This window comes from Lithobates pipiens, unplaced genomic scaffold (assembly GCF_037356315.1).
Source record: "Lithobates pipiens isolate NorthernLeopardFrog02 unplaced genomic scaffold, aLitPip1_a1.2 Scaffold_22, whole genome shotgun sequence".
NCBI lineage: Eukaryota > Metazoa > Chordata > Amphibia > Anura > Ranidae > Lithobates > Lithobates pipiens.
Window position 1 is genome coordinate 225,031,990 of NW_027507784.1, and position 27,342 is coordinate 225,059,331.

A 27,342-nucleotide genomic window follows, 5' to 3' on the forward strand; every position below is an offset into this window, starting at 1 on the left:
TATGACCCATAGAAGAAGGGAATCATCTCCAGAATCTGTGTCCACCTACTATCACATATATAAGCCCTAGACTTGCTGCCATGTAGAGAGGGGTGGGGGCAAGATGTTGGTCCCATCGACGGTGAGCAGTGGAATCAAATCCTGGGAGTGGGCCCAGTAGTTTCAGTGTCAGCATCTCAGACTATCCCAGCTGTTCATACTACACAGGGTATATCATATCCCTGTACAACTGCATAAATAGGGCAGGCGTGACTCCCCCATATGTCCCAAATGCCAGACCCACCCGGGCGACCTTATTCACATGCTCTGGTGTTGCCCCAAACTAGTGAGGTACTGGAACTGTGTTGTCATGAGAATAAACAGTGTTTTCCAAGTTCAGCTTGAACTGAAGCCACTGGTGTGTTTTTTTTTTTTTTTTTTAAATAAACAATTTTTATTGCAAAATATAAATAGAACATAAACAAGATAGCAAAAGCCTTATGTATCACAGGTTGTAAAAAAAAAAAAAATTGGACATATAATAAGTGCGGACGAAGCCGCTAGGCAATAGCAAAATACAGTAAATTTGACGGATTTTATTACATATAGTACAATAAAATAATATAAAGGTAAAAAGGAATGGGTGGGTTAGAGTAGCTTTGGGGAGAGCGAACTTAGAACTCTAACAAAGTGATGTATAGTCGGGGGGAGGGTGTCTGGAAGGGGATAGGTACGTAGTTTCAGAAGAATATCTACACTCTCTATCAGACGGTTCAGGGTTGTGGTGATACATTCTTGAATGCATCTGTGGATTTATAAGGATCCAGCACAACCAAGTGGTTGTAAATTTCGATGGGGTGTCTTTCGTTTGATGAATAAGGTCTTCCATCTGCATTATTGCATTGATGCGGTTGAACCACTCTGTGATAAGTGGGGGATTTGGGGAGCGCCATTTAGATGGAATACATATTCTAGCGGCATTGACCATATGCATGGCCAGAGATTTGAAGTAAGATCGGTCTGAGGTGGTTGTATAGTGTAATAAAAATTGGGCAGGTGAAAAATCCAATCGGTAGGTTGTGACAGTTTCAATTATTTTATGGACTTCTAGCCAAAAAGGTTGGAGGAGTGGACATGTCCACCATATGTATACTGGTGTGTTTACTAGGTAGCCTGGATAAAGACCTGCACCTTCCCTCGGTATACATTGCCCTCACAAGACTCCTATACTTAGCCAGGAAGCTGATTGCCCATCTGTGGCTAATCGGCACACATCCCAAGGGAGGCACAATGGATCATGCTACTCTCATCCAGGAAAAAGACACATAACACAGAAAGGCGCCAAATAAATTCTCCGATATATGGCAGAGTTGGTTAAATTCCCCAGAAGTGGCACTACCACAACTGGCCCTGTATAGGCTGCTGTTGGGATAATTGGACACATAAAGCTGCTAACGAAGTCTTATAATATGGAAAAAGCTGTGAAACATGTGAGCAATTTGCATGATTAACGGATTTGAATCCCTGGGGATATGTCATTAGTTGGTCTAATATTTTAATTTTTAATCTTTACCTTAATTTTGTTCTTTGTTGAATGAGCACTAGGCCATTGAAATGTTTTATCTACCTTGTTTGTATGATAACAATATTGACTTTCCAGTTAACAACACTTTTATATTGTTGAGAAAATTAAGGCTCCTGATACTATCTCTATATGCACTTAAATATCAAACACACATGTAATATGTTCATGTAATGCCTTGTGTTCTCTTAAATAAAACTTTTTTTTATCTTGACAAAAAAATAAATAAAAGGAAATTAACGAGAATCACTGAACTGATGATGCAATTAAATCCCCTCATAAGTTTGATTTAACACTCTCCTAAATATTTCACAATTGGGCAAACATGTAAAAAAAAAAAAATATATCAATAAAGTATGGGCATTAAGTGACTGAGTAGTAAAATTGTATTTGACGTTATGCAGAGCCATTACAGATGACACTTTCATAACTAGCACCGAAAAGGATAAGAGTCAGTTACTATATCCAAATGAAGGAAGCTTTCTCAAAGGAGGAATCCTGAGCCATATGTATGTGCAGCTGGTTATAGGTTATGTCATCACCCTTCTGATATTTAGTAGATATCCTGCAATAATGACGTGCACCAAGATGCAATGTCACAGAATTAAAGAGGATGGTGATTACGGTTCAGCAAGGTAAGCAGTGATCACTGGCTTTGAAAAGAAGTCAATATTTTGCAGGATAGTCAGAGATGGAAACTGAATAGTTAAAAACAAAGCTTATGAAATCTTCACAGCCATTCATGATGGACCTTGCCAAGCCTATAGAGGGTAACAGATAAGGCAGCGGCATTATTTACAGATAAAGCAGTTCAACAAAAAGCAGCCTGGAGCTTATTTGCAGCATTATGCCAAAGGAAGAAAAACACATACAGTGTGGGTGTGCAGAGCAAGTAGGCAAATGGATAATGGATGATAAAGTACCCTATAAATGAGTAGCTAAAATTTTAAAGAAGATTTTAGTGTCAGAGTTTATCAAAAAAATGGACCGGTAGTATGGACAGGGCGTTGGGTTCTTCCCTGATTTAGGTAGAACCATTAAGTGGGCTATTAAAGATTCATTTGAAAAGGAAACCATCTACAGCAATGGAATTAAAATAAGTATACAAGGACGCTGAGGATATGAGACACCTTTTTATAAGTATTAGAGAACCCATCAGGGCCCAGGCTCTTCCCATTGTGAAAAATAGCTATGATAGAAGCTAGGCTCGTAGTGGTTAATGGACATTCCAAATCCCACATGATGTCAGTCGGCAGAGTGGGAATGTCCACATCCTGCAGATTCTCCTCGATCAAATGATGTTAGCATTGTGCCGCTTGTGGGATGAGCAGGGGGCTAAGAGCTTATGCATACGACATACACTTTGAGACACTTCTCATGCTCATAAAACCTATGAGCATACTATCTAAGTTTATTTCTTGCTTTACATTCAAGGCACTTGGACAAGTTAGACCTAAATTTCCTTCAACTTGTCTGCATTTTCTGAAAAAGAGATGAGGGCGCTCTGGTGGAGGTGGATAGCTGGTCTAGGGTGATGATGGTTAGATGGCACTTCATGCAGCACTTTGGATGAGGAGAAGCAACTCTGAAGATATGTAAAGGAAAGAAAGGCACCTCTGAGTGCCATATTAAAAGATTTAATTAAATGCACAAGGGGTTAAAAGCACTTACAAGATCACAGAATGTTAAAAGCATGTAACATGGAGTTCTTATTTTTCTTGGTTCATCCTCTGTCTGCAAATGGAGAGCAGGGTAGAACGTTCCCAGCAGCTGTCAGTTTTCTTCCATGCGTGCGAGAGTGAGGAGGCAGTGAAGCAGCCTGTGTTCCGGGTTTACACTGGAGCGCACAAGGCCGATGGCCCCAGAGGCTGCAACACCTAAGCAAGAGGCACCACTAACCAAACACTGCCACAAAGACCAAGGAACTCTCCAAACAAGTAAGGGACAATGTTGTTGAGAAGTACAAGTCAGAGTTAGGTTATAAAAAAATATCCAAATCTTTGATGATTCCTAAGAGCACCATCAAATCTATCATAACCAAATAGAAAGAACATGACAAACCTGCCAAAAGACGGCAGCACACAAAAACTCATGGAGCAGGCAAGGAGGACATTAATCAGAGAGGCAGCACGGATACCCAAGGTAACCCTGGAGGAGCTGAAGAGTTCCACAGCAGAGGCTGGAGTATTTGTACATAGGGCGACAATAAGCCATACACTCCATAGAGTTGGGCTTGTGGCCATTACTTTCATCAAAAAACAAAATAGCACATTTTGAATTAGCGAAAAGGCATGTGGGAGACAAAATGTATAGAGGAAGGTGCTCTGGTCTGATGAGGCAAAAATGTACAAGCTCATAGAGACTTATCCAAAGTGACTTGGAACTGTGATAGCCACAGAAAGGTGGCTCTACAAAGTATTGACTTTAGGGGGGTGAATAGATATGCACATTGACTGTTTATGTTATTTTGTCCTATTTGTTGTTTGCTTCACAATAAAAAAAAATAAAAAAAATCTTCAAAGTTGTTCTGTACATTAAACAATGCAAATCCTCAAACAATCCATGCTAATTCCAGGTTGTAAGGCAACAAAACACAAAAAAAAATGCCAAGGGGGGTGAATACTTTTGCAAGGCACTGTACCACCATCACTCCAATTCTTCTCCATGATCGGGATGTGTCAATACCAAAACCTCTCTGCCTCACATGCAGTTTTGTAAAACAGACAAAAAACATTCACAATGAAAGAGAAATTGTATAAAATTCCAGAACTCTACACCTGCTCCACAGACCATGTAGTCTTCTGTCTAGCCTGCCCCTGCAGCCTCCACTATGTAGGGAAAACCATAAGCCCCCTATGCCAGCATTTTGGAGAGCACTGACGATTCACTGAAGCTGGAACACTTTACAGAACACCATCCCAAAGGCCTAAAAGCGTGGATCATTGAATCCATACTAACCGGTTTCCCCACGGCAGAGAGATTCCAACATCCAACATATGCTCTAGATGTACTTTTGCCTGGAGGTATTGAAGAACTGGAAATTGACACCACACTGTAAATGTTACTACACTTGACTTACAGACAACTGTCCTCCCATGACCATATAACATATAAAGTATGCACTATGAGGCCCTAGCCATACAGCCTACACAACATAAGCATTACAACATGCATTATCACTTATTTCCCTATGAAGTAATGAATTAATTTATTGAACTCCACAAACGTCATTCTAGAGCCATCTTAATTTACAATAAATAACCAAATTGTCATAAAAATCATTATCTACCATCGATCATGCTGGATAACCAAATTCTGTATTCTTGCCATATATTCTACAACAATCACACAACAGGCAGCGACGAGGCAACATCCCACCCCAGATCACGGCCCCCCACCCTATGTGAATGAGTAAGTACCCCTACCCATTCACCTGGGGAGAAAATGTCAATAAAAAACACAACACAAGTTTTAAACGCCATTTATTAAGCAGCTCCGGGGGTCTTCTTCCATCGTAGGGGGGGTCTTCTGATGACTTCTCCTCTCTGTTCTGCCTCTTCTCCCGCTCTCCGGCGTCTTCTCCCGGGCTCCTCCGCTATCTTCTTGCAGCTCTTTTACTAGCGGAGGAGCCCAGTCTCCTCAGCCCTCTGTCCTTCTCTCTTCTTCCGATGTTGACTCGGCGCTGTCTTCCGCTGTACTGGCTTGTGCGACGTGTGCAGCGACTTATATAGGTATGGGGCGTGGTCACCGGGTGATGTCAATGTGACCCCACCCCTTTATGACATCAGAGTCCCAGCATGTCCCTGAATGTGACATCATAAAGGAGCGGGGTCACCATGTGACATCCGGTGACCACGCCCCATACCTATATAAGTCGCCAGACACGTTGCACAAGCCAGTACAGCGGAAGACAGCACCGGGTCAACATCGGAAGAAGAACGAAGAAAGGAGAGAGGAGAGAGGAGAAGGACAGAGGGTGGAGGAGACTGGGCTGCTCCGCTAGTAAAAGAGCTGCAAGAAGACAGCAGAGGAGCCCTGGAGAAGACACCGGAGAGCTGGAGAAGAGGCCGAACAGAGCAGAAGACCCCAACGTCGGAAGAAGACCCCCAGAGCTGCTTAATAAATGACTTAAAACTTGTGTTGTGTTTTTTATTGACATATTTTCCCCAGGTGAATGGGTAGGGGTACAATGTACCCCTTAATCATTCACATAGGGTGGGGGGCCAGAATCTGGGGGCTTCCGGATTCCGATAAGCCCCCCACCCACAGACCCCAACAACCAACGGCCAGGGTTGTTGGGAAGAGGCCCTTGTCCTCATCAACATGGGGAAAAGGTGCTTTGGGGTGGGGGGCCTCAGGGCGCCCCCCTTCCCCCAAAGCACCCACCCCCCCATGTTGAGGGCACACGACCTGTCCCGGGGGGGGGGGGGGCGCTCACTCATCCTCACCCCTTTCCTGACCGGCCAGGCTTCATTTTCGGATAAGGGTCTGGTATGGATCTGGGGGGACCCCCATGACGTTTTTTTGGCATGGGAGGGGTTCCCCTTAAAATCCATACCAGAGCTAAGCGCCTGGTATGCTCCCGGAGGGGGAACCCACACCGTTTTTTTTTTTTTTTTTTTTATTTGGCGTGGAGTTCCCCCTTGAGAACTCATTCTCTGATTGGCCACGGGAAAAGTCGCCTGGCCTGGGGCGACTTAAAGTCGTGTTGTAAGTCGCCCCAAGTCGTGTTGACAAGTCATGTCCAAGTTGCCTCCAAAAGTCGCGTTGGAATTTGTGTTGCCCCTGTGTGAACCGGCTCTAAATGACATCTCATTTCATTCCTACCCATCACACTTTTGAAGGTCCTGGAGCATCAGGACAGTGAAATTACCAACAAAATGACCCCATTTTGGAAAGCAAACACCCTAACGCATATTCTATGAGGCATGGGCTGCAAATAGGTACTCTGGTACACTGATGGGCTGCAGACAGGTACTCCGATGGCCTGGTGACAGGTACTCGGGTACTCAGATGGCCTGGTGACTGGTATTTGGGTACTCTGAAGGGCAGTGATAGGTACTCAGGTACTGGGCTGTGACAGGTACTCTGATGGACTGTGAGTGGCAGGTACTATGATGGGTGGTGACGGGTCCTCTTTATTGTGGGGAGGCAATCAGTGTGGTTGGTGTACACTGTAAGCGGTAATGAGATGTTACCGAAATCTCCTGCTCACACAACTGTGACAGGTATTCAGGTACTCCAGATGGACTGGGACAGGTACTCGGGTACTCCAGATGGACTGGGACAGGTACTCGGGTACTCCAGATGGACTGGGACAGGTACTCGGGTACTCCAGATGGACTGGGACAGGTACTCGGGTACTCCAGATGGACTGGGACAGGTACTCGGGTACTCCAGATGGACTGGGACAGGTACTCGGGTACTCCAGATGGGCTGTGACAAGTACTCGGGTACTCTGATGGACTGTGACAAGTACTCGGGTACTCTGATGGACTGTGACAAGTACTCAGGTACTCTGATGGACCGTGAGTGACAGGTCCTCTTTATTGGGGGGGGGGTCAATGAGTGTGATTTGTGTGTACACTGTAAGCGGTAACGAGATGTTACTGCAATCTCCTCCTCACACATGATTGGTGTGTGAGGAAGAGAACCCGGTAACATCTCGTTACCGCAGTTTGTTTACATTTAGTGATCAGCTGTGAAAGGATCACAGGCGATCACGTGGGTAAACAGCTGGCCAATGGCTGTTTACCAGCGTCGGTGATGAGCAGTGTTCCCAGGAACACGCCACCACCGACGTGCATGCACAGTGCGATCGTGCACAAGCGCCGGGCACAGTGGGAGTGTAACCATCTGTGATCGGCCGTGACTTCATCACGGCCAACAAAGTGATAAACAGCCATGCCCAATGACACGCCGCCACCGAAGGAACATGGATGCACGTGCACGATCGCGCGCATTCCCTGTTTAAACGAGAGGACGTCATATGATGCCCTCCCGCCACAATAGGTGCGCCGCCTGGCCGTCATCTGACGGCCGGCGGTCTGCAACTAGTTAAGGCATGATCTTTACCATAATGCTTCTGCAGTGTAATTTGTGGCTTTCTTTGATCTAAAATACCTGGTTGGTTCTGCCTGTTCCTGGGTCCCCCCTGTGTGTGCAGACCACGGTTATCATGGCTGCTGATCCATTATACTGTATCAGTTTACCAGCCTATGTCATCAAGCTCTCTGCACTGAGTCTCTCCCCCTCCCTCCCTGCCAGTTCCGAAGCCTGTTTGTGTGAGGAAATCTCCTCCCCACTCCTCCCCTCCTGCTGCTATTTCCTGCGGCTTGAAAGTAACATTTACAATCAACTTGCATCCCCCCTCTGTTTAACCACTTCTGGTTCTACTACTGGTTCTGTTATCCTGACTGGACATCGTATGATGTCTTTCAGGATAAAAAGCTGGTGTGCCCGTGTGGGTGTGCAGCACAGCGATCAGTGGTGCGTTGTGTCACTATGACACACCACACCACCAATCTTGGTAAAGAGCCTCTGGCAAAGGCTCTTTACCACATGATCAGCAGTGTCACAGCTGATCAGGGTGTAAACAGGAAGAGCCATGTATCGGCTTTTTCTCTATCATGTCTGACAGACACGACTAGAAGAGGGCAGATCGGCAGCTCTCCTGACAGGGGGGGGTCTGCACTGATGCCCACATGGGACCACCAGGGATGTCCACCACTGATGACCACCAGGTATACCACCCATGGCCAACAGGGATGCCAATCTATGTCCACAAATTATGCAAACCTGTGCCCAAATTATGCCAATCTGTGCCCATCAGTAATGCCTGCCAGTGCCTCGTTATCAGTGATGCCCATCAGTGCCACCTATCAGTGCCCATCAATGCAGCCTTTTAGTGCCCATCAGTGCAGCCTTTCAGTGCCCATCAGTGCAGCCTATTAGTACTGCAAATTAGTGCTCATCAGATGTGCCATTTTTATCAGTGCCCATCAGTGTAGGCAAAAACGTACTTATTTACAACATTTTAAAACAGAAAAATAAAGTCTTTATTTGTTTAGCAAAAAATAAAAACCCCAGAGGTGATCAAATACCACCAAAAAAAAAAAAAAAAAAAATCCATACCAAACCCATATCCGCTGGTGAGGAAAGGGGGCGCTCACTCATCCCCACCCCCTTTGCTGACCAGCGGATAAGGGTTTGGTATGGATTTTTGAGGGGACCTCATGCTGTTATTTCGAAGAAGAGGGTTCCCCTTAAAATTCATACCAGACTGAAGGGTCTGGCATCGTCCGAGGGGGGGAACCCAGACCAATTTTTATTTTGCCGGGGTTTCCCCTTCAGCCTCAGCAAACAAGTCGGATCATGCTGATCCAACTTCTGGTGCGACTTCTATTCAAATCAATGGGCTCCCATAGGGAACCATTGATTTTAAATAGAGGCAGAGAAACGCTGCTAAAAGCTAGCACTGCTGAACGTGCACTAATGGCAATGCAAAACGCTGATAAAATCAAGTTATTCAACCATCGTTTTCTGCCAGAAATCTGACATCTGGAGACAGTTTTTTTTTTTAAACTCCAGTATACATGGAGCCTAAAGGTATTTATATTTAGAATAATAAAAAAAAAAAAAAAAAAAAAAAAAACGGACACACAATACTTTATCCATGTATCTTGCATGTAACATGTATCAAATCTTACCTTGTAGAAATGCCGAAGAAGGTGTACACTCTCTTCCCTTGCACCCTGAAAATAAAAGACAAACACTGTGTTTTTATAATATCAGGAAAGAATCATACTGAAAATATACAAAGAACCGGCAAGGAAACCAAAATTATAATTTTACTGTTGCAGTTTGCATCTGTGGGTTCAAACATTCGTCATGTAGATACAGTGCCTTGCGAAAGTATTCGCCCCCCTTGAACTTTTCAACCTTTTGCCACATTTTGGGCTTCAAACATAAAGATATAAAATTTTAATTTTTTGTGAAGAATCACCAACAAGTGGGACAATTGTGAAGTGGAACGAAATCATTGGATTTTTGAAACTTTTTTAACTAATAAAAAAAATGAAAAGTGGGGCGTGCAAAATTATTCGGCCCCCTTGCATTAATACATGGTAGAGCCACCTTTTGCTGCAATTACAGCTGCAAGTCGCTTGGGGTATCCTTCAAAAACAGCAAAACAGCTCGAGCTCAGTGAGGTTGGATGGAGAGCGTTTATGAACAGCAGTTTTCAGCTCTTTCCACAGATTCTCCATTGGATTCAGGTCTGGACTTTGACTTAGCCATTCTAACACCTGAATACATTTATTTGTGAACCATTCCTTTGTAGATTTTGCTGTAGGTTTGGGATCATTGTCTTGTTGGAAGATAAATCTCTGTCCCAGTTTCAGGTCTTTTGCAGACTCCAACAGGTTTTCATCCAGAATGGTCCTGTATTTGGCTGCATCCATCTTCCCCTCAATTTTAACCATCTTCCCTGTCCCTGCTGAAGAAAAGCAGGCCCAAACCATGATGCTGCCACCACCATGTTTGACAGTGGGGATGGTATGTTGAGGGTGATGCTGTGTTGCTTTTACACCAAACATATCGTTTTGCATTGTGGGCAAAAAGTTCGATTTTGGTTTCATCTGACCAGAGCACCTTCTTCCACATGTTTGGTGTCTCTCCCAGGTGGCTTGTGGCAAACTTGAGACAAGACTTTTTATGGATATCTTTGAGAAATGGCTTTCTTCTTGCCACTCTTCCATAAAGGCTAGATTTGTGCAGTGTACGACTGATTGTTGTCCTATGGACAGACTCTCCCACCACAGCTGTAGTTCTCTGCAGTTCATCCAGAGTGATCATGGGCCTCTTGGCTGCATCTCTGATAAGTCTTCTCCTTGTCTGAGCTGAACGTTTAGAGGGACGACCAGGTCTTGGTAGATTTGCAGTGGTCCAATACTCCTTCCATTTCAAAATGATCGCTTGCACAGTGCTCCTTGGGATGTTTAAAGCTTGGGAAATCTTTTTGTATGCACATCCGGATTTAAACTTCTCCACAACAGTATTACGGACCTGCCTGGTGTGTTCCTTGGTCTTCATGATGTTCTCTGCACTTTCAACAGAACCCTGAGACTTTCACAGAGCAGGTGCATTTATACAGAGACTTTATTACACAGGTGGATTCTATTTATCACCATCAGTCATTTAGGACAACATTGGATCATTCAGAGATCCTCGCTGAACTTCTGGAGTGAGTTTGCTGCACTGAAAGTAAAGGGGCCAAATAATTTTGTACGCACCACTTTTCAGTTTTTTTATTTGCTAAAAAAGTTTAAAATATCCAATAGATTTCGTTCCACTTCACAATTGTGTCCCACTTGTTGGTGATTCTTCACAAAACAAACAAAATGTTATATCTTTATGTTTGAAGCCTGAAATGTGGCAAAAGGTTGAAAAGTTCAAGGGGGCCAAATACTTTCGCAAGGCACTGTATGTACTAATGTCTAAAGCAGGGGTCTCAAACTGGTGGCCCTCCAGCTGTTACAAAACTACAAGTCCCATCATGGCTCTGCCTGTGGGAGTTATGCTTTTAACTGTCAGCCTTGCAACTTGTAGTTTTGCAACAGCTGGAGGGCTGCCAGTTGAAGACCTAATGGGCTACACATGATACACAGTCTGATTATTCTTCAACGGGTATGGGAAAAAAAACAAAAAAACACCATAACGACATCCTGTAGCTGAGAATAGTAGAGTATATCAGTCAAAACTATTTACAGTGTTACTTAAACCTAAGAACACACATGTACTGCATCTGTTTTCTCAGGCCTTTTTTCCTTTAAGTGGTGATCCTGACAGTGTTTTACTTCCTGTCCTAGTGTGACAGCATTCACAAAAGACACGTCCCCCTCCTCCATAAAATAGGAGGAAGGTGTTTAGCAATTCTAACACATTTCCAGTTTAAATTATTTGAAATAATAATGCAGAGTATACAGGACAGGACTAGCCTTTTGCACTTATCAAGCTGATACCAGATGGTATAGTAACAGAATAAAAAGGGGCCAAATAGAAGTGAATTGTTAGGGTTTACCAGGCACGTAAATAAAGGGGGGTTTACACCCCTCATCGGACCATCCTGCTGAAAAAAAACAAAAAAAAAACAAATGCAGCCAGCAGCAGGTGTGTGCATGCAATATAAGTCATTAGGCACATGCCACATTCACTGCTGGGCGGTCTGTTGGGCTGAGGCTGACAGATGATCTACTAGTAACCAGCACAATGAGCACAGCAGGAGCGGGTAGCACCCCCTGTAATCCCATTAACTTGCAGTGCCGCTTCCCACTATGGTCTTGGGGCAGGAGCTTTGCCTAGGCCCTGGAGAGCAGAATACTGAAGACTCTGCCCACTCCCCCCCCCACCACCACAATGAATAAGCTGCTGCTGTCCAGCTCCAGTACGGCAAGTCCCTCTTTATCTTTTGGCACAGCCGACCCAGAGAGAGTGTCCTTACCACATTCTCCTTTTCATAGAAACTGTAAGTGAGAGATTGTGTGGCAACTGGCAAAGTGTGGTTTAGAAAACACTATTTCAAGACCTCCCATAAGCTGTACCACATGGATTTGCCCCTGTCTAATCAAAGAAGAGAGCATCCCAGTCAGTGTTGCCAACCATTTATTGATGCAGCCAAGTTTTTACTGCCATTTCCAAAAGTTACAAAATAACAGTTTTAAGTGCACATTTTAGTATTTAGGCTACAAAAAAGTACAATATGCAATTATCAATGAGATTTAAGGTAAATATTAAGGCAAACACAACAAAAAAAATCTTATTTACGATAGTAAATATGATAGATTTACTAGTAAGTAGCTCAGGGGCAGGACTCACAGTGCTCACACACACACATGAAATTGATTCTCCCAGTGATATTGTGCAGCAGGACAGATGATAATGACATTTCACCGACACAACATGTCCCCTCCTGAGTCACAATGACAGTCTCTGCCCAGCCAGATGGTCCCTTCAGTCCAGGCAGCACTGATAGTGCTGCTCCCAGCTTGCCTTGCTCACACAAGGTTCTGGTTGCTTGGCTTGTCTCAGTTGCACCATAATATCACACCAAATGCTCAGGGACAGCTTCCACCAGACCTGCCCCCTGCCAGCACTGCCCAAACACACTGTAGAAGGCACTCAAATGGTCTTGGCCGGGCCAAGCGCCTCAGCCATATTTTTTTTTTTTACCAGGAACCTTTTCCTGTCACTAGCATTTACTGCCAGGAGAAAAGTGCCAATGTTTTACTGGCTACCAGTAAAAATACTGATGGCTGGCAAAACTGATCCCATTATAGGACAGACTCTCCAGTGCTTCCAGGTGGTCTGCCACAAACTTAGAAATTGCACAACACCAGGCCCACTATCACAAGCTTTAATGAATCTAGACTTCCCCCCTGGGATGACCAGTCACTTCAGGTGGGCAACTTGTTCATGGACTTTGAGCCCATCATCTCTTTCATAATGGCAGGTTCCTTCCACATGAAAGCATTAACACACAGTGCCCTGAATCAGAAATAAATTAATGAGAATCTATGTTGCTTAAACATTACATCCACTCTCTCCAACACTTAACTGACCTATCCAACCCAATGACCCCCTTCAAAAAATGATGTGCAAGACTTACTCCTCAACATGTAATCTCAATTGTACATACTATGCTGTGGGAAAGCCTGCAAGGTATAGGCTCAAGAGTTGCATTTGGATTGGACTTAACCGATGATCACTGGGTGCAAATGTACTCCCATGCACACAAAGGATCTTTTTTTTTTTTTTTTTTTCACGTCACATTTTTATTATTATCAACAGAAAGATTAGGCAGAAACAATACATTGCCAAACGGGCATACCCTGGCATGAAACATGTCGTTGAAATAATACAGACAAATACAGGTATGCAAGTATGGGTACATGACAGGGAAGATTGTCAGTTTGCTATCAAAATGTATGACCTCTAAGAAAAAAAGAGGTAGGCACTTAAGGAAAAAAAAAAAAGAACATAAAGGAAAGAAAAAAAAAAAAAAAACAGTAGGTATAACAAGGAATTGTACCAAGCATTTGCAGTAGGCAATAACTGAGTGGGGAAGAAAAAAAAAATAAAAAATAAGGGGAGATGAGTCAGTGCATAGGTTGTTCATAGGTAATGTAGAGTACCCCAGAGTTTAGGCTCAAGTTACATATGAGTACAAAGAGAGAACACAAGAGGTAATCGGAGTTGGTTAGTTCAGTGGGTTGCTCCTAGGGTCTGCCACCCACTGTTTCCAGGCGGTATGAAACTTGTGAGTCGTCAGGTTCGCTTTAGCGAAGGCATATTCTAATTGAAAGTGGGCATTTAGCAGTACCAGAACTTCTTTCAAGGATGGAGGTTGTATACATTTCCATTTTTTTGCAATAGCTAGTCGGGCAGCGATAAGGATGTGGGTCAGAAGGGTGTGCAAGTGGTACGGCCAAGAGAACACAGACACTCCTAGTAATAAGTCAACGGGTGAGAGTGGGATGGAAATTCGACAAACCTGAAAGTATAAGAGATTTAATTTTTTTCCAGGATGGTTTTATCTGAGGGCAACCCCACCACATGTGGAAGAGGGTACCTCTGTCCCCGCAGCCTCTCCAGCAGTTAGGTGAGGAAAAAGGGAAGATTTTAGCGAGTCTGGTCGGGGTGTAGTACCAGCCATGGTAAAGTTTCATGAGTGATTCCCAGTATGAGATGCAGTGGGAGAATCGTGCGGGGGCATTCAGGGCCTTCTGCCATGTTTCCGGTTGTATGGGTTGTTGCGCTCTGGATAACCAGTAGTCTCCGGGTGTGGGAACCCTTTCAGGGTCTGGTAAGGTAAGTATTCTATAAATGAGTGAGATGCCTCCTGATTTTTGTTGCCAAAGAATTTTATTAGGGGGTCCATCATTGTGTTTGTAGTGGAGAGAGGTAGATTTGCCAGGATAGATCTTATCCGGAGATAGCACAAGAATGTTGTTGAAGGAATACAAAACTGGTGTTGTAGTTGGAAGAAGGCTAAGAGAGTCGTTGCGGAAAATAAGGCACCTATGTTGGTGATACCAGCTTTAACCCAGCCTTCTATGGGGAGATCAGGGGAGAAAATTTGGAGGGATTCAAGGGGGACCAGCGGGAGGACTGCTGGTGAGATCTTGTTGGTGATTTGAAAGTATGCCTGCCATACTTTGAGGGAGGCATTAATGGAGTCCAGTGGGTAGCGTGGGGGTTTAAAATGAACCCACATTGCTGTCAGAATTTTAATTGGTTTTATTGCTAAAATGGTGAGTTCTATCTGTTTCCAAGTAGGTTGTAGTTCCGAAGACCACCATGTTTTGAGTTGGTCCAGTAATGTGGCACAGTAGTATGCTTTGACGTCTGGGGCACCTAGTCCACCAGAGCGAGTGGGGGTTAGGAGAATGTTCATTCTAATCCTAGAGTGTTTGTGTTGCCAGATAAAAGCATTAACTATGCCTTGGATTTTTTTGAGATGGGCTTGAAGGAGTGGCAGGGGAACCGAGAGGAAGAGGTACAGTGGTGTGAAAAAGTGTTTGCCCCCTTCCTCATTTCCTGTTCCTTTGCATGTTTGTCACACTTCAGTGTTTCGGAACATCAAACCAATTTAAACAATAGTCAAGGACAACACAAGTAAACACAAAATGCAATTTGTAAATGAAGGTGTTTATTATTAAAGGTGAAAAAAAATCCAAACCATCATGGCCCTGTGTGAAAAAGTGATTGCCCCCTAAACCTAATAACTGGTTGGGCCACCCTTAGCAGCAACAACTGCAACCAAGCGTTTGCGATAACGTGCAATGAGGCTTTTACAGCGTCCTGGAGGAATTTTGGCCCACTCATCTTTGCAGAATTGTCCTAATTCAGTTACATTAGAGGGTTTTCGAGCATGAACAGCCTTTTTAAGGTCATACCACAACATCTCAATAGGATTCAGGTCAGTACTTTGGCTAGGCCACTCCAAAGTCTTCATTTTGTTTTTCTTCAGCCATTCGGTGGTGGACTTGCTGGTGTGTTTAGGATCATTGTCCTGCTGCAGAACCCAAGTTTGTTTCAGCTTGAGTACACGAACAGATGGTCGGACATTCTCCTTCAGGATCTCTTGGTAGACAGCAGAATTCATAGTTCCTTTTATCACGGCAAGTCTTCCAGGTCCTGAAGCAGCAAAACAGCCCCAGACCATCACACTACCACCACCATATTTTACTGTTGGTATAATGTTCTTTTTATGAAATGCAGTATTCCTTCTACGCCAGATATACTTGGACACACACCTTCCAAAGAGTTCCACTTTTGTCTCATCGGTCTACAGAATGTTGTCCCAAAAGTCTTGGGGATCATCAAGATGTGTTGTGGAGAAATTGAGACGAGCTTTGATGTTCTTTTTGCTCAGCAGTGGTTTTCTCCTTGGAACTCTGCCATGCAGGCCATTTTTGCCCAGTCTTTTCCTGATGGTGGAGGCATGAACGCTGACCTTAACTGAGGCAAGTGAGGCCTGCAGTTCCTTGGACGTTGTTGTGGGGTCTTTTGTGACCTCTTGGATGAGTCGTCGCTGCGCTCTTGGGGTAATTTTGGGCGGCCGGCCACTCCTGGGAAGGTTCACCACTGTTCCATGTCTTCGCCATTTGTGGACAATGGCTCTCACTGTGGTTCGCTGGATTCCCAAAGCTTTGGAAATGGCTTTATAACCCTTTCCAGACTGATAGATCTCAATTACTTTCTTTCTCAATTGTTCCTGAATTTCTTTGGGTCTCGGCATGATGTGTAGCTTTTAAGGATCTTCTGGTGGACCTTACTGTGTCAAGCAGCTCCTATTTAAGTGATGCCTTGATTGTGAACAGGTGTGGCAATAATCAGGCCTGGGTGTGGCTAGAGAAATTGAACTCAGGTGTGGACAACCACAGTTATAGTATGTTTTAACAAGGGGGGCAATCACTTTTTCACACAGGGCCATGATGGTTTGGATTTTTTTTCACCTTTAATAATAAACACCTTCATTTACAAATTGCATTTTGTGTTTACTTGTGTTGTCCTTGACTATTGTTTAGATTGGTTTGATGTTCCGAAACACTTAAGTGTGACAAACATGCAAAGGAACAGGAAATGAGGAAGGGGGCAAACACTTTTTCACACCACTGTATAGGATGTGGGGGGAGTAGGTACATTTTAGTTTGGGCAATTCTACCTGCCCAAGGGGATGGCGTGAATAATAGGTCCTTGGAGAGGTGGGTAAGCTTGCTTACGAGGTGTTCAAGATTAGTTCGCACTAGAATTGAGCTGGGGTACGTTAATTGAACGCCTAAATAAGTAAGAAAAGAATTTGTGGCCCACGTAAAAGAGGTTCTCGCCGGGATCTTGGAAACGGTTTGGTGGTCCAGGCCACAGTTAAGCATGAGAGATTTAGAATGATTTATCTTATGCATGGAGACAGCACTGAAGGAATCGAATGTACGTTGGACCTCGGGGAGTGAATTTAACGGGTCTGTAAGTGCAATAATGACGTCACCAGCGTAGAGGCCAATCTTGTGTTCCGTATCTCCCACTGTAATACCTTTGATTTGGGAGTTCGTCCTGATGGACTGTGCTAGGGGTTCCATTACTAGGGCAAAAATTAAAGGGGACAAGGGGCAACCTTGCCTTGTTCCGTTGGTAATTTGGAAAGGGTTCGAGATAATGCCCGAGGTCCATACACGTGCACTAGGCTGTGAGTATAGTCCCAGGACGGCCGACAGGAAGGTGCCTGATAACCCGTCCTTCCAGAGGATTGCCTCCATATATGGCCAGGAGACCCTGTCGAATGCCTTCTCTGCGTCCAGGGAAAGGAAGAGAGAAGGCGTTCGCTCACGTTCGACCCATTGAATAAGGTCAATAAATCGCCTAGTGCCATCTGCCGCCCTGGGACGAAGCCCACTTGGTCGCGATGGATTAGATCAGGGAGAACCTTGGTGAGTCGTTGGGCTAGAAGTTTGGCATATAATTTGGTGTCCGTGTTGAGAAGCGAGATGGGGCGGTAATTAGCTGGGTTAACTGGAGACTTCCCGGGTTTAGGAATAGTAACTACGAGTGCTTCTAGAGACTCCTTGGGGACATGTCCGGTGGCCGTGAATTGGTTATAGGTTCTGCAGAGATAAGGGTCGATGATATCAGCATAGCGTTTATAATACTCATTAGTGATACCGTCTGGGCCCGGGGCTTTATGTAGGGGAAGCTTCCTGATGAGTTTATGCATCTCCTCAGGGAGGAAGGGGGCCGACAAAAGGTCAAGTTGGTCAGGGGTAATCGTAGGAAGCGAGATGGACACTAAAAATTTGGTGATATCTGCTTGGGTAGGGGGGGGGGGGGAGTCAGTGTCCGTGAGGTTGTAGAGATTGTGATAGAAGTTACTAAATTTGTTTGCAATATCAAGAGGGTTAGAAATGCGTGTTTTTTGAGAGGACGTCAGGAAGGAGATTTTTTTTTGTTGGTCAATTGTCGTTTTAGTTGTTTGGCCATGTAGGCAGTCGGTTTGTTAGCTGAGGAGTATGATTGCAGTTTGAGACGTTTTATATAATAATCAAATTTTAGGTGGAGGTGCTCGCTGAGTTTAGATCTGAGAATTTTTAACTGAAATCTTATCTGAGGGGGGTGTTTTATTAATGTTTTCTAGTGCGCATATTTGTTGGAGCATGGATAGCGTCTTTTTCTGTTGTGCTCCTAATTTTATAAAGAGACCTCGCAGGCAAGCTTTGTGAGCATTCCAGATAACGGCATGATCAGTAACGGAGTGGTCATTAGTCTGGAAATACGACCCGATTTCTGTATGTATTTGTGAGGCAAGTTTAGGGTCATTAAGGAGAGAGGAGTTCAATCTCCAGAGAGTATGTCTGGGTGTCTGTGATAATGGGGCCAGCTTGATGGTGACAGGGGCGTGGTCGGACCACAAAATAGTTCCTATACGTGAATCAGTTATTGACTGTAGCAAATGTTTATCCGTGATAATTAAGTCTATTCTTGAATATGACTAGTGGGGGGAGGAAAAGAAGGTGTAGTCTCTTTCTGAGCCATGTGTACATCTCCACGCGTCAGAGGTCCTCGCGTGCAAGCATAGCGGCCAAGGTGGAGGGTCTGCGTTTAGTGTGGGAGGTTGAGTCCAATGAGGGATCAGATAACCCATTAAAGTCCCCACACATGACTAGAGCTGAGGATCTGTAAGGGGTTAGTTTGGCCATGAGGGTTGTAAAGAATTTCTTTTGTGCTACATGAGGAGCATATAAATTAACAATGGTTAGGGGGCGGGCATTCACTGTAGCCGATACAATTATGTACCTCCCCTCTGCATCTATCTCCGATTGATGTAGAACAAAGTCTACCGAGGCACTGATAGCTATCATCACCCCTCGTTGTTTGCGTAAGGCATTCGCAAAAAAGGTGTGAGGGTAGCGTTTATTGGAACAGGAGGGGGGGGTTAGACTTGGAGAAATGAGTCTCCTGGATGCAGAGAATGTCAGTGCGGAGGTTGAACACCTCCTTCCAGAGAAGGCTACGTTTAAAAGGGGAGTTGAGGCCTTTGGCATTTATAGTAGAGATTGTGAGAGCCATACCTGCAGGGAAAACAATGGGGGGGGGGGGGATGCTCAGAGAGAGACTACTCCTGCAAATACAAACAAGAAAAATAAAACAGTAACTGTCAAATACGTTCTCTAAACAGCAATGTGCAAATCTAATACACAGTAGGGGGTCAACAATATCACCCGAGTAGGGGTGGTGGGGGAGTAAAACCTTAACAGTACGGGTATCTCGTTGTGTGCTTAGCACACTCTAACCTGGGGGGTGTAAAAAAGTGTATGAATAATACCATTATTCAAGTTCAAGTAAACAAAAGGCAAATAGAAGTAAGCGTGTATACTTGCAGAGGTCAGTCCGACCAAGGCAGGGAGATCATTGTAAGGACCAGGTCCATCGCAGGTCTAAGTGTCGCGGTCCTGGCGAGAGGATGCCTCCTTTCCAGCAGGGAGTGATGAGATGTGTTCATTAGTGCGGCCAGCGTCTCTGGGGGGTAGCGGGAGGAAACCCCAGTTGGTTAGCTTCTTGTAGCCATCTTTAGGATTTAGAATGGGGATCACTTGCTGTTGGTAGTTCACCAAAAGTTTTGTGGGGAAACCCCACCTGTAGGTAATCATCTTCTGTTGCAGAACGTAGGTGACTGGAGAGAAGGCTTTACGCAGTTTCATCGTTGCCGGGGAGAGGTCTGTAAATAGCTTGATATTTGCATAGGGGGGAGGCAGGGATTTTGAGAGTCTAGTTGTAGCCAGAATTTGTTCCTTGATGTGGAAGAAGTGAATTCGGGCCAGGATGTCCCTGGGGACGTCATCAGGTAGGTGAGTGGGTTTGGAAATCCTGTGGGCTCTATCAAATAAGACATAATTGTTGCTTAGATGTGGCACCAGGGTTGTGAATAGTTGTTGCAAGTATGGGATAATGTCTGGTGACTTAATGGATTCCGGGATCCCTCTGAATTTGATATTGTTGCGCCTGGCGCGGTCTTCAGAATCCGCCATTTTTAACTTTAGGCGATGAATTTCTGCGGAACGATGGTCATGTGCATCCAGCAGCTCATTGTGGGCTTTGGAGTAATCTTGCAACGTTTCTTCTATGGCGTCTGTTCTCTCCTCCAGACAATCCACTCTGTCATGGATTTGTGACATTGAGAATTGAAGTTCTGAATGGAGGTCTTTCTGGAGTGTTAACAACATGGCTTTCAGCATAGCCTCAGACCCTGGGTTGGGTCTGAGACTGGGACTGCAGCTAATGAGGGGGTCTGGTCTGTGCTCTGTCCTCCTGCTACTACTGCAGACCACAGCTGCTTCTTAGCATGGGGCTCTTTGCATGGGGATTGAGCAGGGGGTGAGGCCAGTCTCTTACCTCTATCTGAATGAGGTGTCCCCAGAGGTGTTGGTGGTGGTGGCAGGGTGTCCATCTCGATCCCATGAGCAGTGGATCGTCCCTCCACTAAACGCTGGGAGTGCGGTGGCCTGGTGGAGCGAGGAGGGCTGGGGGAGGCTCGGCGAGGGTTCCCTGTGCCGGCGCCATCTTGGGCCGTCTGCATGGCGGCGGCTGAATAATAGTGTGTCAGGCGGAGTGGTGCAGGGGGCTTCTGCCGCTTCTTCGACATGCCCCGGAGTCCTTGAGGAATCCCCGACCTAGGCAACACGCCTTGGTGGAGGAAATAGTTTCCCTAAGTAGCTCTTCTACCCGCCGTGGAACGGAGCTGCAGAGCTAAGCGGCCATCTCGTTCGGCGGTAAGCCGCGCCCCACAAAGGATCCTTTAATGTCTCAATCCAAGAGATAAATTATAATTTATGTCCCATTGGTACCATACTCCCTCTCTCCTGCACACGTTTGATGCCTCTATTTTGGATCAATGCTGTATATGCCATCAAACGCCTGGCACTCTTCTACATATTTGGTGGAAATGTCCATTCATCCAACATTTTTGGAAGGCAAAACCTAGTCAGATTACCAAAATAATTACATGCTCCTTAGAATTTACACCCACACAATACCGCCTCCACCAACACCTTTCAAAGACTACACCTTACTTTAAATCCCTAATCATGTTGTTAGTTAATGTAGCTAAAAATAGGATTTTTATAACAGCTTACCTGTAAAATCCTTTTCTTTAGAAACACATCAGGGGACATAGAACCATAGTAATTACTATGTGGGTTATAGTCCACCTTTAGGTGCTGGACACTGGCACACCCTAAACAGGAAGTTGCCTCCCTATATAACCCCTCCCACTACAGGGAGTATCACAGTTTTGTAGCAAAGCAATACACATGTATACTAGAAAGAGGAGCGGGTCCTCTCTGTCCTGTGATGTACTTCAAAGGAAAAGGATTTTACAGGTAAGCTGATATAAAAATCCTATTTTCTTTAATCGTACATCACAGGACACAAAGCCATATTAATTACTATGCGGGGTGTCCCAGAGCAATGCCAACTGAGGGGAGGGAGACACAACCAAAATGGCACCATGAGATCAGAGGATTTATACTGCTGACTGCAGTACACTGTGCCCAAAGGCAACATCCTCATGTCTTTTTACATCCACCAGATTGAATCTGGTAAATGTATGGATTGAAAACCAAGTTGTGGCATGGAGGCTTGGTGATGCACTGCCCACAAAGCACTAACAGCCCTAAATGAGCGCGCGCTTCAAACCTCTTTAAACCATAAGCTTGAATGTTTACTTGTCAAATATATTTAGAAATAGTACATTTCAATGCTGCCTGTCCTCTTTTAGGACCTTCAGGCAACATGAACAAAACATCAGTTTTGTGAATCTGAGCATTTGCCTTTAAGTAGACTTTGACTGCTCTCACCACACCAAGAGAAAGTAGTGATTTTTCTTCCATAGAACAGGATTCTGGAAAAATGAAGGTAGAACAATATCCTTTTTTTTTAATTTTTTTTTTTTTTTTTTTTATTGGGAAACCAACTGGGAAACCAACTTTATTGAAAAAATATATACATGGTATAAAATTACCTAGGCCAACATGGCCAAACATTAGTACATACATGAGCATTGGTCTTCGCTCTTCAGTGGCTCTCATCCTACCTATTCAAACACACCTTCAGTGTCACTTACAATTCTACTTCCTCCACTCCTATTGCCTTCTCTGTTGGAGTCCCCCAAGGTTATGTTCTTGGACCTCTTATTTTCAATCTACACCTCTTCCCTGGGTCAGCTAATGGACACTCACAGCTTTCAATGTCATTTCTAAGCTGGCGACACACAAATCTATCTCTCCACCCCTCAACTCACTCCATTAGTCTCCTCATGCATCACTAACTTACTAACAGACATATCTGTATGGATGTCACACCACTTCCTCAAACTCAACTTGTCCAAAACCTTCAAGTCTCCTCAAGCTGCTCTAAAGGTCACCAGATGTGAGACCTAGCCAGGCTCTCCCCCAGCGTCCTGCAGTCATATTCACAGGCTCTATTGGCACTCCTGGATACGCCGATGACTACAGTATTTACTCCTGTGTGTGCCCAACTTTCTGCATGTCAGATGTAAGTGGCAGATATATGTTTTATTATGGATTAAATCACCTTTTACTGAGTGGCACTTTTCTATTTTTTTTTTTATGACTTGAGCTGGCTTCACTCCAGATAAAAAGCAGCCTTCTGTGGATGTGCATACATTATCCCTTGTCCGTCCAGCAAGTACCAGCATTTTGGACTGATTGTATACCTGTGAGCACCTTGTATGTGACTTTAAAAATTTTTTTGCTGGACAGTTGTCTTATGAAGACCTATTACTGAGATTTATCTTATCTTATTCAATGTATTCAGTTTAAATAAGCATGCAATTCACATCGATTGACTGAGCACCATTGTTCCTTTTTTCTTTTACCTGTATCCAGTATGCTTGGATAGTTGGGCAGGACCATATAAGGTGTTAGAAGGAGCCTGGGGTGTGATCGCATAGGCGGCACCCTGGATTATACATAGGTTTGAAGCACACTATCCTCTGAGGAGTCAGCTATGTCCTATGTATAATGTACAACTGCATGAGGCGGTCCAACAGCTTGTGGGGGACTTTAACATCCCCCAAAATTTCATCTCAGTCCTCAATTATTCCAACATCCACCTCCCATCTAGTCTTGGCAGTATAGGCCAAGGCTGTGATACTAAAGAGATGGATGGTGGAGTAGAGGGCAGAGGTTAGTTTGGCTGGTTTAGCAACTGCAATTATGTCTACTAAAGAGGGGACTGTCAGGGATGGGTTGGAGCCAGAAAACTGAGTTTGTATAGCATGGCAGAGTTGTAAATACCTGAAAAGAAGGTAATTGGGAAGGGAAAATTAATCCTTTAGCATTTGGAATGTTTTAATTCCCGTAGTGGTCATGATCTGGTGTATGTACAAGATCCCATGATGTATCCACACAGCGGGTCTGTAATGGACAATAATTCAGGCAAGCGTGTATTTTACCAGAGAGAGGTATGAAAGTGAACCTGTCCCAAGGTTCAAAAACCTGGGTCCTGAGTTTTTGTAATGCCGTCTGCCATACCTTCCAGTGGTGTGTCAACATGTCTGCTTTGTATTGGGAGGGATGTCTTGTCAATTGGGCCCTGAGGACTGACTGGAGTGGGGTATGGGCTGGGTCGTCAGGGTGTTCAGAGTAGTAGCTGGTATCTTGGTAGCTCATTTTTGTCAAAATGATAGATGTGGGACAGTTGGGAGGCAAGATATTAGTCCTGAAAATCTGGAAGAGCAGCTCCTCCCAGTGTCACTGGTTTCTTCGGAATTCTCCCAGATAATTTGTGTTTGCTGTAACCCCATATAAACTAACTGAGAATTGATTCAATTGTTTTGAAAAAAAAATAAAAAATGTGGTATATACAGGGGGGGGGGGGGGCATGCCACATCAAATAGAGTATCTTTGGGAGGAGTATCATTTGGACTAGACTGATGCATCCCATAACACCCAGGGGTAGTCTGGCCCAAGTTTCTGTCTTGGGCTTGATTAGAGTATACAAGGGTTCAATATTCAGGAGTGTGTAGTTTGTGAGTGATCTGGTAACTTGTACTCCAAGGTACGTAATCAAGGAGATAGGGGGGAAATGCTCAATCGGAAGGATCTGAGATTTAGACCCGTAAATACTCAGACCCAAGTGGCTACCAATATGTTCTATGGAGTGGAGGGCTGCAACAAGGGAGTATAGGAGCGTGTCGTCAGCATACGTCTCAATCTTTTCTTCTAGATTCCCTATCTTAAAGCCTTGTATGCTGGTGTCTGCACGAATCATGATGGCCAATGGCTCCACAGCCAGTGCATACAGCATGGGGGAAAGGGGGCAGTCTTATCAGGTCCCTCTCTCTAGAGGAAATTGGTCAGAGAACTAGCCGTTCACAAACATCTTGGTCTCCAGGGATTGATATAGAAGTTGAACCCAGCAAATAAAGCTGCGGCAAAATCCAAATCCCGAGAGGCACTCCCACAGGTAGTTTCACTCCACGGAATCAAAGGCCTTGGTGGCATCTAAAGCCACTACGCCCTCAAGCCGACTTCAACATGGGACTCCTGAATGTTCATGAATTAGCGGCGGATATCCATAGCAGTGTTTTTCCCTGGCATTAAGCCTGTCTGGTCAGGGTAGATCAGTGACAGAATGACCTAGTTAAAGAGGAGCTGAACCTTTAAAAAAAAATATTAAAAGTCAGCAGCTACAAATACTGCAGCTGCTGACTTTTAATAAATGAACACTTACCTGTCCCAGGGTCCAGCAATGTTGGCAGCAAATGACCAGTGATTGTTTGTCTCTCGGCTGCCCCCCGCCGCCATCCTCTGTCAGGGAATCGGGAAGTGAAGCATTGCGGCTTCACTGCCCGGTTTCCTACTGTGCATGCGCTGCACGTCTCCACTGGTCCCCGCTGTGTCCTGGGAACTGTGTGTTTCCCAGAACACAACGGGGGGCATCTGCGGCTAGCTTATCCCGGAAGTGGGTGCATATACCTGGATGATACAGGTATCTGCACCCCCCTGAAAGGTGCCAATTGTGGTCCTGGAGGGGGGAGGGTTCCAATGAGCGGACCTTCCACATTAGGGTGGAGCTCCGCTTTAAGATGGGAGGCTAGAATCTTAGCCAGTATTTTAAGCAGAGCAGTCAGCCAAAATGGGTTTATCCTCCAAGAAGGAGCAGGGGAGGCCTTCAGGAGCTGGATCATAATCCAATAGGGGGCATGATCAGAGAGTATTGGTGCAAAGCCCACATCTCCCAGTTTAGGTGTTAGGGCCTTTGCGATTGGGCTGTCTGTGGAGGGCAGTGGATCGAACGTTACTGAGACTTTTCTCCTTACTTTATCTACCACCCTGATGGCAGGCGGAGCCCCCGCCCACCCCCCTTTACAAAGCTGTAATGGTGCTGCATCTTATTTTTGTTGTTTACAGAAAACCTCCCTTCCTTGAGTCCCAGCCATCTCTTTATTGGTCGGGGGGTCTATCTCCTTGTGTTTATGCAGGAGGAACACAATGTATATTGTTGCTCACAGGTGTCTTAGGTCATGGCATATATCTCATGCAATATATATCTTTAAACCATCCCTTTTAGATCTACTAGTATATATTTAACAGATGGTACATCAGGGGAACCTTTTCCAATCAATCATCAATCAATTGTCCACTCCTTTTCTCTTCCACACTTTAACACAAGTACCTTAGGGAAGACAGCAAGGATATGAACCTCCTTTTCTCCTGTATATGGTTGAGTAACAGTTCCTTTTTTGCCCCACAGATTCTTTAACTTAATCCATTCGTACCTGTACACTTACTGTATAAACATTGTCCCTGCATTCACTATGTAACTTTAAACTAAAAAAAAAAAAAAAAAAAACATTCCTTTACCGTCACTGTCTGTGTCACAGCAGCTCGTTCTGTCTCATGGGTTGAAGATCCTGACAGACTGACCAGACAGACAGGACAAAGCCCGTCAGGGGAAAGGAGGAGGTAGGGAGACGGAGAGGGGGGCGGCAGGTCTCACAGTGGGGGATAGAAGATAGAGGGTCTTGCCTTCCAGCAGGTCGCCTGTTGTCCTGTCGGCTTCCTTCATATAACATCGGGGGGGGGGGGGGGGGGCTGCTCTCATCAGCCTCCGCCGGTCACTGTACTAGCCGAATCCTGCTCTGTGCGGCTTCTCTTATATCAACCAGGGGGGGGGGGGGGGGGGGGGCTGCTCTCACCAGCCTCCGCCGCTTGCCATACCGGCCGAATCCTGCTCTATGCAGGGGGTAGTTTGTCATGGTGGGGGTGCCTACACGTCGTGTCTCTGGCCGTCCATCCAGCTCCTCCACCACCACGGATGCCGGTCTCTCCTCGGCCCTCACAGGTGCCACGTCAGGCTCCTTCCCCAACGTTCTGACGTCACATCTCGGCTCGGTCCACTGAACCCTTGGGACTTGAATTTAATTTTGTCGTCATTAAAAAACAGCCTTTTTTTGGGGCCGATACGACATATTCCCTTGGTCCTTTTTTGACAAGGAAACTTTTTTTTTCCTGGTAACCATATCTGCTGCAAGAAGGTTATCCGAATTGGCTGCTCTTTCTTAGATAAAGCCATATTTTTATTGTTCACAAGGATAAGGTAGCATTGCGTCCTCATCCTAACTTTTTACCAAAGGTAATATCAGGTCTTTTTCTAAACCAGGATATTGTTGGGAAATGGCCTGCAGGACGCATGTAGTGGGTGTCCCGCTTGTCCTTACTCCTGCAACAATTATCCTGTCGATCCTACCCAGCCTCTGCATTATGACAGGTCCACCTTGTCCCCTGCATGGTCCCCGGAGCCTCCCGGCTGATTAGTGTGGTGCTGCCCGAGGCCATCATCGCCGGACTTCTCCACCCTGTGGATGCCTGTAGGACAGACCGTGGCTTCGGCCTAGATCCCGGAGTGGAGGCCGTCTTGCTCCTCCCGGCCGCAGCCTCCACAGGATAGCAGAGAAAGAGGATAGAAACTGCTCAATATCCGTTTAGGCGGGGGGTGGGGTAGGTCCTAAATCGGTAAGATTATACAGATTGGCATAAAACCTGCTAAATTTGTTTAAACTGGTTTGTTATACGTTTGCCCTGGGGATCAGTGAGGAAGGAGATTTTTTTGTTGGAGAGCTGTCTTCTAAATTGTTTTGCCATATAGGCATCAGGTTTGTTGGCAGAGGTATAGGTGCGGAGCTTAAGTCTGTTAATATAATATTC

The 27,342-nt window shown here is 45.1% G+C and overlaps 1 protein-coding gene across 13 annotated transcripts in view; it reads right to left on the reverse strand.

The window, feature by feature from the left end:
• CLEC16A (C-type lectin domain containing 16A) overlaps nt 1-27,342 on the reverse strand; it is a 1,523,862-nt gene that overhangs the window by 635,990 nt on the left and 860,530 nt on the right. For all 13 annotated transcript variants that reach the window (XM_077448876.1, XM_077448874.1, XM_077448875.1 and 10 more), the window contains one exon: nt 9,271-9,315. In XM_077448876.1, coding sequence (XP_077305002.1) covers nt 9,271-9,315 — 45 coding nt within the window. The remainder of the gene's footprint in view (nt 1-9,270; nt 9,316-27,342) is intronic.